General features: G+C 39.4%; 2 protein-coding genes across 3 annotated transcripts; one reads left to right on the forward strand and one right to left on the reverse strand.

The window, feature by feature from the left end:
• Positions 1-1,732: 1,732 nt before the first annotated feature.
• Positions 1,733-8,789, reverse strand: LOC141908821 (steroidogenic factor 1-like). 2 transcript variants are annotated; one of them, XM_074799038.1, is made up of 7 exons: positions 8,677-8,789; positions 7,024-7,871; positions 6,115-6,294; positions 5,076-5,596; positions 4,622-4,728; positions 4,379-4,524; positions 1,733-3,770 (listed from the first exon to the last, which is right to left on the reverse strand). In XM_074799038.1, exons 2-7 carry the CDS (start codon positions 7,847-7,849, stop codon positions 3,517-3,519), a joined length of 2,034 nt encoding a protein of 677 aa, XP_074655139.1. In that variant the 5' UTR covers positions 7,850-7,871; positions 8,677-8,789; the 3' UTR covers positions 1,733-3,516. The 2 variants fall into 2 exon arrangements, with proteins under 2 accessions (XP_074655139.1, XP_074655140.1); XM_074799039.1 differs by lacking the exon at positions 8,677-8,789 and adding an exon at positions 7,982-8,000.
• A 460-nt stretch (positions 8,790-9,249) lies between these two features.
• Positions 9,250-12,108, forward strand: LOC141908823 (uncharacterized). The gene is made up of 3 exons (XM_074799040.1): positions 9,250-9,944; positions 10,326-10,535; positions 11,395-12,108. Exons 1-3 carry the CDS (start codon positions 9,449-9,451, stop codon positions 11,556-11,558), a joined length of 870 nt encoding a protein of 289 aa, XP_074655141.1. The 5' UTR covers positions 9,250-9,448; the 3' UTR covers positions 11,559-12,108.
• Positions 12,109-12,521: the final 413 nt, after the last annotated feature.

Below are 12,521 nucleotides of genomic sequence, written 5' to 3' on the forward strand. Positions count from 1 at the left end.
TCGGCATCAGAATCCTCTTTCACTGCAAGAATTTGATAAATGATCATACAATAAAAAGTGGGCCAACTAGAAAATCAACGACAGGCCATATCTTCACACCTGCCTCAAATGTATAAATTGAAACAAAGTTGCCGAGTATTAACAATTTCATTTTAAGACATAGTTTCTCTTTATTATCACTTAGGCCCGACTTAATTTCTCCAAATTATCAGTTTTCCACTGAAAGTGTTTTAAATTAATCAAAGGTGTTTATTCAGATTACCTTCGTAGTGGGGTTACAGTATATCATATGTTAGTACAGCATATTCAAAATTATGAGATTAATTTGAAAATAAGAATCACGGACATCTTCAACGTCCCCAAACATTTTTGGTGCATGCCCGATCGATATATTTCATGGCGTAAAAATGCGATTGGACTACGATTCAAAACGACTCGGTCCATTTTCCTCACCGCACCGAACAAATTCCAACTTAGATACGGATGAAAAAGCAAGACGTCGAGCGACTGGAGATTTTCAGAATGAATACATGATTTAGAGATTAGCGATAGGCCTAAGTAAAAATTCTTGAGGTGTTTCTCAGCTGCAATTAGAGAAGGCTCGAGCTACAAGATCAGATTAGGTAATGACCGCTGGTTAGTATTGGAATTCATTGAGTTGGTCGTCGATGAAGAATGGAATAATTAATTCGCCCTCATTAGATGCAATTTTTTTTCTATCCGCCTAAGAAACTGAAGGTTTAATCTATTATCACGAGATCAAAAAAAAATCTCCGCAAAGAGCCACGTCCCACGTTGCAATTATGTGATATTCCAGTTGTGGTTTCGAGGATATTGTATAAATCAAATTTCTGGAATTAAATCAACAGAAATTTTTACTAATTTTGGAGAGTCCATGTTTAAAAATAGACTATATGGCCATGGGCTTGGGTATTTTCTGTTAATCCAATGGCATATTTAGAAATGCCCACTAGCAATTAAGTTAAGTTATACTGGTTTATTTTGATTAATTAGACCCTCGACATCAAGGATTCGAGGGGCAATATGGATTACAACAGCAAAATTTACTCTTTTTCATGTATTTTAGTGTAATTAGGTCATCAAAATGGCCGACGCAGGTTGTGGATTGACAGTTCCTAAACATTCCTTACGAATGCCTCCGAATCATCGAAACGATGTTGTAATAGCATCAACCGCTAATTTCATACAAACCTACGTACCTGAATTATCAGAAATCGAAGAGAACACGGCCGTTTTAGCGACAGAACGGGGTGAAATTGATTGCGAAGGTTCAACTGGTGACGAATTCGAGCTCGAATTTCGACGCAAATCGGCAGCAAATGTCAGTGAATCGCTGTCGTCAGCGAAATCCGACAGCTGTATCATCTTTCTGACTTAATATATCGTCCGGGCCGGACCGAAGTGGCCCATTTTTAAATCCTAGAAATCCAGTAAAAAATCCTTCGTCGCTCGTTCGATTTTCCTCGCAATCTCTCTACTCAGGCTGCAAGGTGCCCGATAGTCGTGCGCATGCGCGTGTCAATTACCCACGCGTGACGTTAATTGGGTCAATTAACAAATGTAAACAGCTGAGTGAGCCGCTCGAAAAATCACTTCACATCGATGTTAATTTCTGTGCTAGCAGAGAAAATCCTCAAATCGCAATAAATGAACAAAACACAAAATATTCGTCATTTAAATGTTTTTTTTTTATTTTCAGGTTTTGTCAATAATCCATTGTTGTTTTATTAAGGGATGTTTTCAAACAACCCCAGTGTTTTCAACATAAAATTCATAGAATCGGTTCACAAGTCAATACTTGGTTTAAAAGTCAAGTCAAACTCGAAAAATGGAAGGAATGGTTGGATATTAATGCAATCGAGAGAAAAAATTAACTGGCCAAAATGGTTCATACATGAACTAGTACAATCCTCACATAGCAGCAAGCACAACAATTCTTTTACTAATAAATTCCAACCCGCAGGCAGGTTTTATTTTAGTTTGATGACCATTGAACAGTCGGCGCAACCACATCACAGGTACAATATTCTTCAACTAAAGCATGGACTCTATATCAAGATAGGAGAAAATGGTATTACGAGATAAAATGGGCCTAAAATTTAACGCACGCATGCATGAATCAAATATTTGTTGTAAAATGGGTTCTGAAAATAGGATCAGCTATACACACACTAGTTGCGGCAGCAGAATAAACTGAATTCAGAATCCAACCAGAAAAACAGGTGACACGTCAAACATGCCGAGCGAAGTGAAAAATATATTTGAATATCGTTCTCGACAGAATTCATCATCTTAAAAACTCACAAAATTGACATTGATCGTCGCTGATGTATGCAGACATAAGGGCTTTTTTTACTACTTTGAGTACGGATCTGCCACCTGGCATTCTGCCAAGAACATCAAATAAAAAAAAAGTAAAATAATTTCTTTTGTCAAGGTGGTTTTCGATGATCTAAAAAATTTTTCCCAGCTATTTTTGCCTTCAATTTTGATATAATGAATAATTTTCATCATGAGGTTTTCATCAAGGTTAAAAGAAATTTTTCATGTTATTTTCGCCTTAATTCTCTTTACAGAACTAATGTCTGAATTTCAATTTTTTCCCTATTCCCTGGCATTCATTTAAAAACACCTGTAATTGAAAAACGTTTTTGATTCTCTTTTCCAATCGCCCTTATGCCGTAATTATTTCCTTCAAAAACAAGCACTCGAAGTAGTTAAAAAGGCCTTACAGTATTATGTCCTTCGTAGACTTGAAATTACACAGTAAAACTACAGACACGTATCCCTTACGTATCCCTTTCAAACGGTGAAAAATAAATACCTTATATATTAACACTCCTAGAACGACCAGACCGAATACCATTCATACGAGTTCATGCTTTTATTTGAAAAAAGAAAAGAAATGAACGTCGAATTTGAAAACGAGTTTCAAATTTTCAAGTTTCGGTTCGAATCTTTCTAACTTATCGAGGGTCGACGATGATCGATTGATAGAATCAAGTACGTCAAAAGGATGTTAATATTCAGTAGGCCCAGATGATGTAGATACATTCGTGAATTACAATAATTCAATCCTTTTTCTCTCTCTCTCTCCCTCTCACTCTCACTCTAATTTAGGCTCGTAGAAGAGCAGCTATTATACATTGACTTCAATATTACGCTAGTACAAATTCATATTATAATATCCGGCTTCACAAAGCTATTACATATTGAACGCATATATACACACATCTGGTATATACAAGCTTATTTACATTATGTTAAAATTGGTCCACTTATCACTTCATTTACTACTATTTTCTAAATACATTATTCATAAGGACATAAGAAATGCAGTCAGTCGATAATAAATATGCGAACATGATATAATGTCATAGATTTAAATTATTACCCATATTAATTCATATTTTTTTCATCCGCGATTTTCAATTGTCGGCTCGAATGGAGTCGCGATCGAATAAAAGCCGTTCCTCGTTACGCAGTTTGGTTCATTCACGACGCGGCCGTGTTCGTTTTGAGAAGTTCCATCAGCAAACTGAACGACGACACCTCGGCCGGCAAATCTTTCTGCGCTAACAGTTCTTTGCCCATCATGCTCGTGCGCGCGAGCTCCGGCAAACGAAGCAGCAGTTCGCCGAATTTGTTGCTGCGGTGCGGGTAGTGCGTGGAAGTGTACAGCATCAACGCGTCGGTGACTTTCTCCTGATAGTCGCGCACGCTGTCGATATCCTTCAATCCTTTCATATCTAGCCGGAAAACAAAAAAAAAAAAAAGCGTGATAAAAAATCAACGATAGCTGGAAAACAAACAAAAAAAAAAGCGTGATAAAAAATCAACGATCGTTTTAATGCGTCGACCACCAGGGCGAACTTCGGTTATCAGAGTTCGTTGATTATTAACCAACTAATAGAAACCGAACGTCAGTCGTTAGTCGGAACTACAGCGCAGAAATCGTCGACCACAGGATTGGGCACGGTCTATATAGTTTGGACCGCGTATCGTCTGGATCCCTAAATCAACAGAGCATTTTCCGGGGGAATAAATCAACAAACAACACAGGTGGGCCACTTTTATAAGACTTGTTTTTCCCCTGACACGCACGTTGTTATAACTGACTTGATCTGCTAAGAATCCAATCAATTAACACAGTCAAATAGATAAGACATAGACAGAAACCGTTTCATTATACGTGTGACCAAGCAATCTCAACTAATTTCCCTGACTTTTCCCTGATTTGTAGCTATTTTGTTACAAAAATCCCCGACTTTTCCCCGATTCCCAGGAAAATGACCACCTTGGAGCAGGTTAGCAGGTTACGATCATTGCGAGCAAACTAAACAGCACTCAAACTTACCCGGAGACATCAGAATGAGAACTTTGAGACAAGCGAACTCGTGCATATCTAACTGTATTCTGTGAAGATATTCGGTCAAATCCATCATGCGATTGACAATCTCGACAGCTCCCAGTTCACGCGCCATCTCTAAATCTATCGACCGACTATTGAAAATAGAGAGTTAATGAACATATGAAACCATCTACAATTCCTCATTGTTCATTACACGAAAATCGGCGAAATGAAACCATCTATCTGTACCTGTATGATAGCTTGATTTCATTAGGAGTTTGTAAAGACCTCCAGCAACAATCTAAACATAACAATTCAGCCCAGCAGTTCTGTAACAGTAATATTTGATCGTCCGTCTGCAATGGAACGAACAACAAAAGTGAATCACTTAGAATCACAATATCATCATCTGTCGGACTCAATAAAACCCACAGAAATTTTCACAAAACAGACAAGGTGGCAATTTGTCCAATTTACAAATTCTCTTGAGTTTTGTAATGTTATGTTATAAGTTAACGCAAAATTGCTTATCTGCAGGTGAATATAGGAATCTTTTGGTTTGAAATGTTAAAATGAACCGATTTCTAATGAATCATGTGTTGATAAAAAGAATACATGGTCATATTAGTGAATCGCGGATATTAGTGAGTTTTCTAGGTTTTTTGGCAATTTTTGCCTTTCCCGAATTTTTCCCCGAACTTACCGAAATGACGGCGAAATCGGGCAAACTGCGAGCCCAGCGCACGATCTTATACAAACGTTGATCGGCGAGTTGAAGAAGACTGGTGTAGAAATTATCGTCGGAGTTCGGCACGTCGTCCTCGTCCTCGGTGAGTAATGATTCCAAATTCATGATGTCGCTGACGAGCTGCGGCACGATCGGTTTCACACGGTCGAAGTCACCGCTCGAACCGCTGTTGCCGCTGCGCGTATTGTTCAATATCGACGCTAACGATGTCTGCGGCGTCGTCGCGAACTCGGCGGCGACGACGCCACGACTCGGAGTTGACGGCTCCGGTAAATTCGCACCGGCGCCGATCGTGCTCGGTCCGGCTTCCGGCGATCGGGATTGCACTTCCAAACGAACGTTTATTTCGCGATGATGAGGTTTTTCTTTCTCGGCAGGTGGCTGCGTTCTTTGAGAAACCGATTTCACTTTGCCGATTCGGGGCGAACAACCGTCGTAAATGCTGCGACCACCTCGAGATCGGTCTTCTCGAATTGCTATGAAAAAGAAGTTGATCGTTTAAGTTCTCATAACTAAACTGATCCAAAAAAGAAGTTTCAGTTTCATTTCTATATCATACGACTGACAAATGTTTTCAAAGCCCATTTTAAGACAAATCTAACCTAATACCTAAAATAATACCCTGGATTATTAGCTTTGAACGACTCAATAACTGATGGTACTTGAAATAGCAAACAACAGGTGACCATAGGATAACATGGCAAAAGGGTAAAAAAACATTTAAAATTTAAGTTTTTGCACTCTACTGATTCTGGAAAACTCCTAATGGCGCATTAATTTCGACCCATTCAAAAATAGCTAAATATGTAAATCTAATCAAAGCAACCGCTAGAGTTTGTAATCCTAATTTACTTTTCATCAACGCGAATACGTACAATTGATATCTATCTAATTGCATCGAACTCTTTTTAATAAATTCAGCATTTTTATAATCATTTGCAAAAAAATCCCCAAAGAACAAAGTTTTTTTCTATACGGCAAGTGCCTCACTGACCTTGTACTTTCATTCCGGCATCGACACATTTCCTAAACCGACAAGCAGGACACTTTTTCCTACTGTGCACGGTCACCTCGCAATCGTCGGCCCGATGACAGGCGAACACTTTCTTATTCTGAACGGTTCGTTTGAAAAATCCTTTACAACTTTCGCAACAGTAAACACCGTAATGATACCCTGAAAAGTAACGAATATCTTTCTTTAATGGCACGATAAATGTGAAGCCGAAGACTTTGATCTACAATCGATAAGACGTGATTTTCAAGAAAAATGGTTGAAGAAAGTCTCTCTTGGCAAATGCTATGTGAAGTATAAATGTCGAATTTCGCAAATATTCCCTGGCTAGGTTAGAACATAGAATTCGGTTAGAACACCATTCATCAAATTCTCAAATACTTCTTACTACAAGACAAGATGAAATCGGCTCCAGGTGCTGCTGCACACGTTAAAGAGGATGCTTACAGATCAGATACAAGTTGTAAAGGAGAAAATTTCTTATTTCGAGGAAGCATCTGTATCACTTTCATATCCCAACTAAGTAAACTCATCCTAAATCAGTACTGTTTATCTCACTAAACCATTTGTGGTTTTTTTTAGCAAATCATTATACAATACACTTATAAACTCGGTTTCTCATCCAGTAACTGCCTAATTGGGTGAAAAAAATCCTGGTTAAAACTGTAATGACTTGTTTCTTACAGTGCAACTACAAACATTTCCAATTGCCTGTTTCTCAAAATTGAAGTTTTTAAAAAGTTTTGGGCAATTTGTATCCAATAAATAGAGTTTTGAGCACTTTTAAGCATTTTCTATTTAGGTGTATTTAAGAAATCAAGGAGTGGTATGGATCCATAGCGATCAACAGCAATAGGATAAATCGGTGTGCGTTAAGCCGTTCATCCTTACCTGATACTTTATCCGCACAGATCGGACACGGTCCCATATCTTCAAACTGTTTCACGTAATTCGACCACTGCGACGTTTTACCGCTGTCCCTCGTCGGTACGATATACGACGCTTCGCCGGCGTCGTTAATCAGCAGAACGTCAACGCCCTCGTACCGCGCGCGTTTACCCCCGCCGACGCCCAAGCCGCCGGTCTGCTGCTCGCTCAAACTCGGATCGCTATCGAACACGACCTCCGCGTTCGCGCCGATCTCGCCAGTCGTACGAGACTGCGTCGACGCGTCGTCCTCGTGCGTGAAGATGATGATCTGCTGTCCGTCGTCGGTGGCGCCGTGATCGCCGGCGCCGCCGTCGTGTTTCACCGACCGAGTCGAATGGCCGCCTAAATGAAACACGCCGCCCGTACTCACGTCCGACCGCGGAACTTGAAACACGAGTTTTTTACTGTCGAGACCCGCGTCCGATACGTACATCTCGTGTGCGTGCGTCGTCGCATTTTCCTCATCGGCCGGTACGACCTCCCACTGCTGCATTTTACCGTCGGCGCGAGTTTCCGTTTTTAAAATCACCGGCCGCGAACCCCTCGGCCGCGCGGCGTGCGTCGACGCGACCGTTTCTTGCAGTACATACTGCTGCAATTCACCGCCATCGGCGTTAAATTCGCCCGTCAGGTCGTTACGCTGAATTATGATATTTCCGTCGGTGTCGCAAAATACGACTTTGTTGGCGTCGTTGCCGCCCGAACCGCCTGGAGTCGACAGTTGATGGGTGATCGCCTGCAACAGAACCGGCGAAATACCAACCTCTGAGTTACATGTCGTAGCCATTGTATTCTACATTTGTTCCCCGCTGAAAAAAAATTGTGAAAAACAAATCAAATCGCAGAACAAATCCAGATTTTCTGAATTTTTGGTTGCTTTTGATATTTTTTCCTTTTGATTGAATTACGATACACTTACTACTACAGTTTCAGTTGGATTTGGTGATTAAAAAATTCTATTGATCAATATATTATCCCCTTTCTAACTGATGAAACTAGTCTATAGCACTACCGTACCCGTTTCTTAATTCAATCAAAAAGGGAAAAAATATCAAAAAGCAAATTGACCAACTGTTAAAATCACCTCCAGCATTTAACGATTAATTAATTGAACTATCAAATTATCTAAAAAGTTTTTGTGAGTCTTTTGCTCAAGTCTTTCTTTCTCCTGTCGCCTCAACATTTAACCTACTTGTATTTGTTTACATGTTCAATGTAACCTTGAATGTGGAAGGCCAGTAACATAAGGACAAGGTCAGCTTCAAGGAATGTATATAAGAGCCGGCTAAATCAATCGGCAATTTTCAATTTCATCAGGAATTTTAAGATAGTGAAAACTGATAATATAAAGTCGATAGCAATTAATAGGTATTTCGTAAAGAATTGGGGGCGTATTTGAAGATATTTTGACTTGATTCGGACGACCACAACAAACGCCACCGATTGAGGCGCAAGGTCAGAGAAGAGAAGCGCGTGTGAAGAATGAAGCGCGGCGCAAACGAAAATGAACTCGAGGCGCGGTCTGACGAATTTCGCCCGTTCTGAACGCCTCGAAGCGCCCATTTTTAACCCGAAAATCAAAATACACACGTCGTCCGTCCTTTAGGTGCTTACCCGTCCAGAGATATCACCGATAGACACTCCGTTTCGAGTCTGTAAACGATAATCTGGAAATAAATAGTCGAAAAACGTCCGTGACCTTTTTCGATAAGAACAATTAAAATGGCGGCCGCTTTCTCTGGCGCAAGAGAAACGACGGGATTTTATAGAGCATTGAGATTGTAGTCAAATAGCTCATTTACTCGAAAATCACTCGACTTAATCTATTTTTCTTAAAAAGAAAAGCCCATTCTGGCCAGTTCAGCCTTTGCAAATATGGAATTTAGTATCGAAATGCAGATATTTTGCAGATCTCGATTCCGAATTTCCGTACGGGTTTGACTGCGAACAGTTCGAATCCCATCTATTCAACACCTACATTTCACTCCCTCATAAAACAATAGATCATGTCAACCAATTAGTTTAGATCAATCAATACATGAAAAATGTCAATACAAACTATATTTAAGGGAAACACCAAAACGCTTTTAATGTAAATATAATTTAATTGAATTGATACCAGCAGTGGTAATCGAGGTTTTTTGACAATTAAATTCAATTCAACTTTTTATTGCTCCAGTCCACATATTGACAGATCGAATTGATCCTGGTCGTTTACGATTTGTGAGCTGGACTCAGTTCGATAGTTTGTGAGTGTTGCCATTTAAACAAATTCAATGCTGTTTGCTGGATGAAATTATTAAAACAGTCGACTCGGTCCTGCTGGTGCCAGTGGTTAAATTAATTTTGTAGATCATCTCTGATCACAGATCAGGCAATTAGAAGGATGGAGGACGAAATCGTGAATAAAATTGATCTGCTGACTTTTTCTACTATACCGTTTGCATTATTAATTAACTCATTTGAGAGGAAAATCCGATGTACGAATCTCATTTATTGGTCGTTCATATTTGTGAGCGTTTTTGCGACGACGTCAGTTTTAGGCGCTTCGACTGGTAACACGATCGTGTGCGAAAAAAAAGGAAATTGTATTTGCCAAATGGCGGACGGTAGCGGTACGATTGATTTAACGAGTTTAGCGGAGCTCGCGCCGGGACAAGATGCCGTGTTCAGTAACGTTACCGGTACCGATTTGAATCTCTACTCGTTTAAACCGTGCGTCGGATTTACCGAACGTTATTCGAAACACGTCTGCGAAAACGTCGCCGTCTGCGAATACGATCGCAAAAATTCTAAGTATTTGAATCTCGGAAGCCCGGACTCCGTCGTGTTTAAAGCAATAGCGACAAACAACAGTACGGTAACCATGGTTTATACTGTCGGTAGGTTGATCGTGGTTTTGGAAGTGGATATTTTTCCGATGTGGTATTATTTTGGAAACCCCTATTTTGCCGACATCTATATGACAAGATAGGTTAAGGGTCTGTTTTAGAGCTACGGATAAAAACATTCTAGGGGATTCAAAGAGCTCCAGTTTTGCAAAACAGTGTTAACAGGAATAATGCTGCGTCAACTAAATATCCACGGCCTAGGCCTAATGGTTTTGTTGATTTTCTTATTTCTAATGGTCCACTGACTTAATTCCACCAAGGGCCCAGGTCCACAGTGATTTTAGGTTTCTCTCAGATCAGGGAAAGTCGCATCCTCCCTCGCAATTTCAGAATCCAGGCATATTTTCTGAATACGACATACATTTATTATAGGTTCTGGCAGTTCGCAGATTACTACGAATATTAAACTACAATGTTCCGATACAAATAAACTGTCGGTAATTGGTGCTGCGAATAAAAACCTCAGAGAGATGGTTTTATCATCGAAATGTGCTTGTTTAGATGGCTGTTTGAATCGACTCAGCGTAGGCAGCGTTTTACTCATCACCCTCACGTTCCTCACCGCGACCTATCTTCTTGTTGGTAAGTGCGAAAATTAGGATCGGCTTTCATTTCAACGAATTCAGCCATTTATTTCGAGATTTAGTCCAGGGTCTAGGGCCAAATTGAATAAATGGTGGGCATACCCTGATTTTCTTCTAACCAGATCTAAGAGATCGAGGGTCAGTTACTCAAAGTTGGTAAGAGTGAACTCTCAAGAGTAGTGGATAATTGCCATAGCCGATGACGATTGAAATCGCATTCTCACCTATCGTTATTCACCGATTAACTGTAACCAACTTTTGAGCAACTGACCCCAAAAGTTTATCAAGAGACTTGATTTGCTAACCGTTTTCTGTGGGAGGCTAAAAATCTAGATGAAAGTTAATTTAAAATGAACTAAATTTTGATCGAGTTGTCTTATTGATACACATGCCATCTGGTGGGATAACTGGCAAAGAAAGGGTCTTAACAGGGGCGGATCCAGGTTGCCTTCCATGCCTTCCGGAAGGCAGTCAACATTTTTAAATGCCCTTCAACTATCAAAGTATATGATTTTTTTTAAACTCTGGGAAAAAAATGATTGCTTCTGGCATGCTTTCAAAAACAAAGTGGTGGTTTTCGGTGGAATTCGGGCGTCGCCGCTGCGTGGCTCGCTGATACAAGTGCAGACAGTTTTCTTTATGATTACAATAATATGCCCTATTAAATCTAAGAAGGCAATCAAGTTTGCCCTCTGGGTCCGCCCCTGCTTAATCAAAGTAAAATTATTCTCTTGAACGTACTCAATAAGGTTTGATGAAAAGAATTCATCGAGTTAGCCCAATACCAAGTACTGACATCAGATTTAATGAAATTGTTCGGTGTTTTATCGAATTTTTCGATTGATTTTCATTTGTAGGTTGTTTGTATAATAAGACGGTGTATAATTCGAGTGGATGCGAATTGATACCGAACTACACATTTTGGTCGGAACTTCCTTCGCTGATTAAAGATGGCTACCTATTCTTCATCAGTCCCTGTTTAGGCGATCGAGTCGAATACCGTTATTACGAGCGATTATGATGAAATTCCCCCAGAGACATACACTTCGCACAAATTGGGTTCTATTTCACTATTTAGTTTTACGTTTTTCTTAGGCTTAAAATTATCTACGCAGCTTTCCCTGCAATAACTAGAAAAATCATGACAAAAATGAAATTCCTTCGAATTATTTATTGTTCATGTGTTTAAGAGACTGGATATTTTGTTTGTGCAATATTTTTAATACTTTTAAACTATATTGAATTCATTATGCATAATCAATTGCTCACATTAAGACACACCTTGTGTAGTTATTATTTCAAGCTGCTTATTTTAGTAATTTCTTGTCATCGCTTCTATTGGTGGATTATTTATTGTACAAATGACATATGCTATACCTGAAATATTTGCGGAATTCAGCTAGACTTGATTGTCAGATGATAGTTTCTCTCAAGAACTCCACAAGTATTTTACTGTATATACATGTGACTTATAGATCTTCTTTGCCACTACTTTTACAAATGTTTTATTGTTTTGTATATGTGTATTCTATTTGGTGCTCTGTTTTACTCGAATACAACTGTAATGAATATAAATAGTTATAACTGAACATAACATTACCGTCTTCATATCTTTGACTTTGGTAGAACCCAACTCGGGTTCGGTTACCTTGTAAAGGCAGGGTCCCTACAGATCTGTCATTCCAGGATTGAAGGGCTTTTTAAGCAGAAAATTTCAAGGAGTGTATGCATCACTTTCATATCCCAATTACTGTAGACTGCTCCTAAATCATCTCTGGTAAACTGTGGAAGATGTGAATAAGGCCTATGACTGCTAACTAGGTCTAAAACCTAAGAATTTTCTAATGGCCAATTTCTCAAAATTCAAGTTTTCAAGGACTATCGAGCATTTTGCTCAAAATCTAGGATATTCGAGGACCTTTAAAAGCATTTTTCATTTAGAAAGAGTTTTCAAGGAGTCGCAGGGACCCTGGAAGGGCCTCCT

Source organism: Tubulanus polymorphus, chromosome 7 (genome assembly GCF_964204645.1).
Source record: "Tubulanus polymorphus chromosome 7, tnTubPoly1.2, whole genome shotgun sequence".
Taxonomy (NCBI): Eukaryota; Metazoa; Nemertea; class Palaeonemertea; order Tubulaniformes; family Tubulanidae; genus Tubulanus; species Tubulanus polymorphus.

Coding starts and splice junctions, on each gene's coding strand:
- LOC141908821 (XM_074799038.1), bottom strand. CDS start 7,849: ATGGCTACGACATGTAACTCAGAGGTTGGTATTTCGCCGGTTCTGTTG. Junction 5,597..6,114: donor TGCCGGAATGAAAGTACAAG/GTCAGTGAGGCA, acceptor TCTTTTTCATAG/CAATTCGAGAAGACCGATCT. Junction 4,525..4,621: donor GAAATCAAGCTATCATACAG/GTACAGATAGAT, acceptor TATTTTCAATAG/TCGGTCGATAGATTTAGAGA.
- LOC141908823 (XM_074799040.1), top strand. CDS start 9,449: ATGGAGGACGAAATCGTGAATAAAATTGATCTGCTGACTTTTTCTACT. Junction 9,945..10,325: donor AACCATGGTTTATACTGTCG/GTAGGTTGATCG, acceptor CATTTATTATAG/GTTCTGGCAGTTCGCAGATT. Junction 10,536..11,394: donor CGCGACCTATCTTCTTGTTG/GTAAGTGCGAAA, acceptor TTTCATTTGTAG/GTTGTTTGTATAATAAGACG.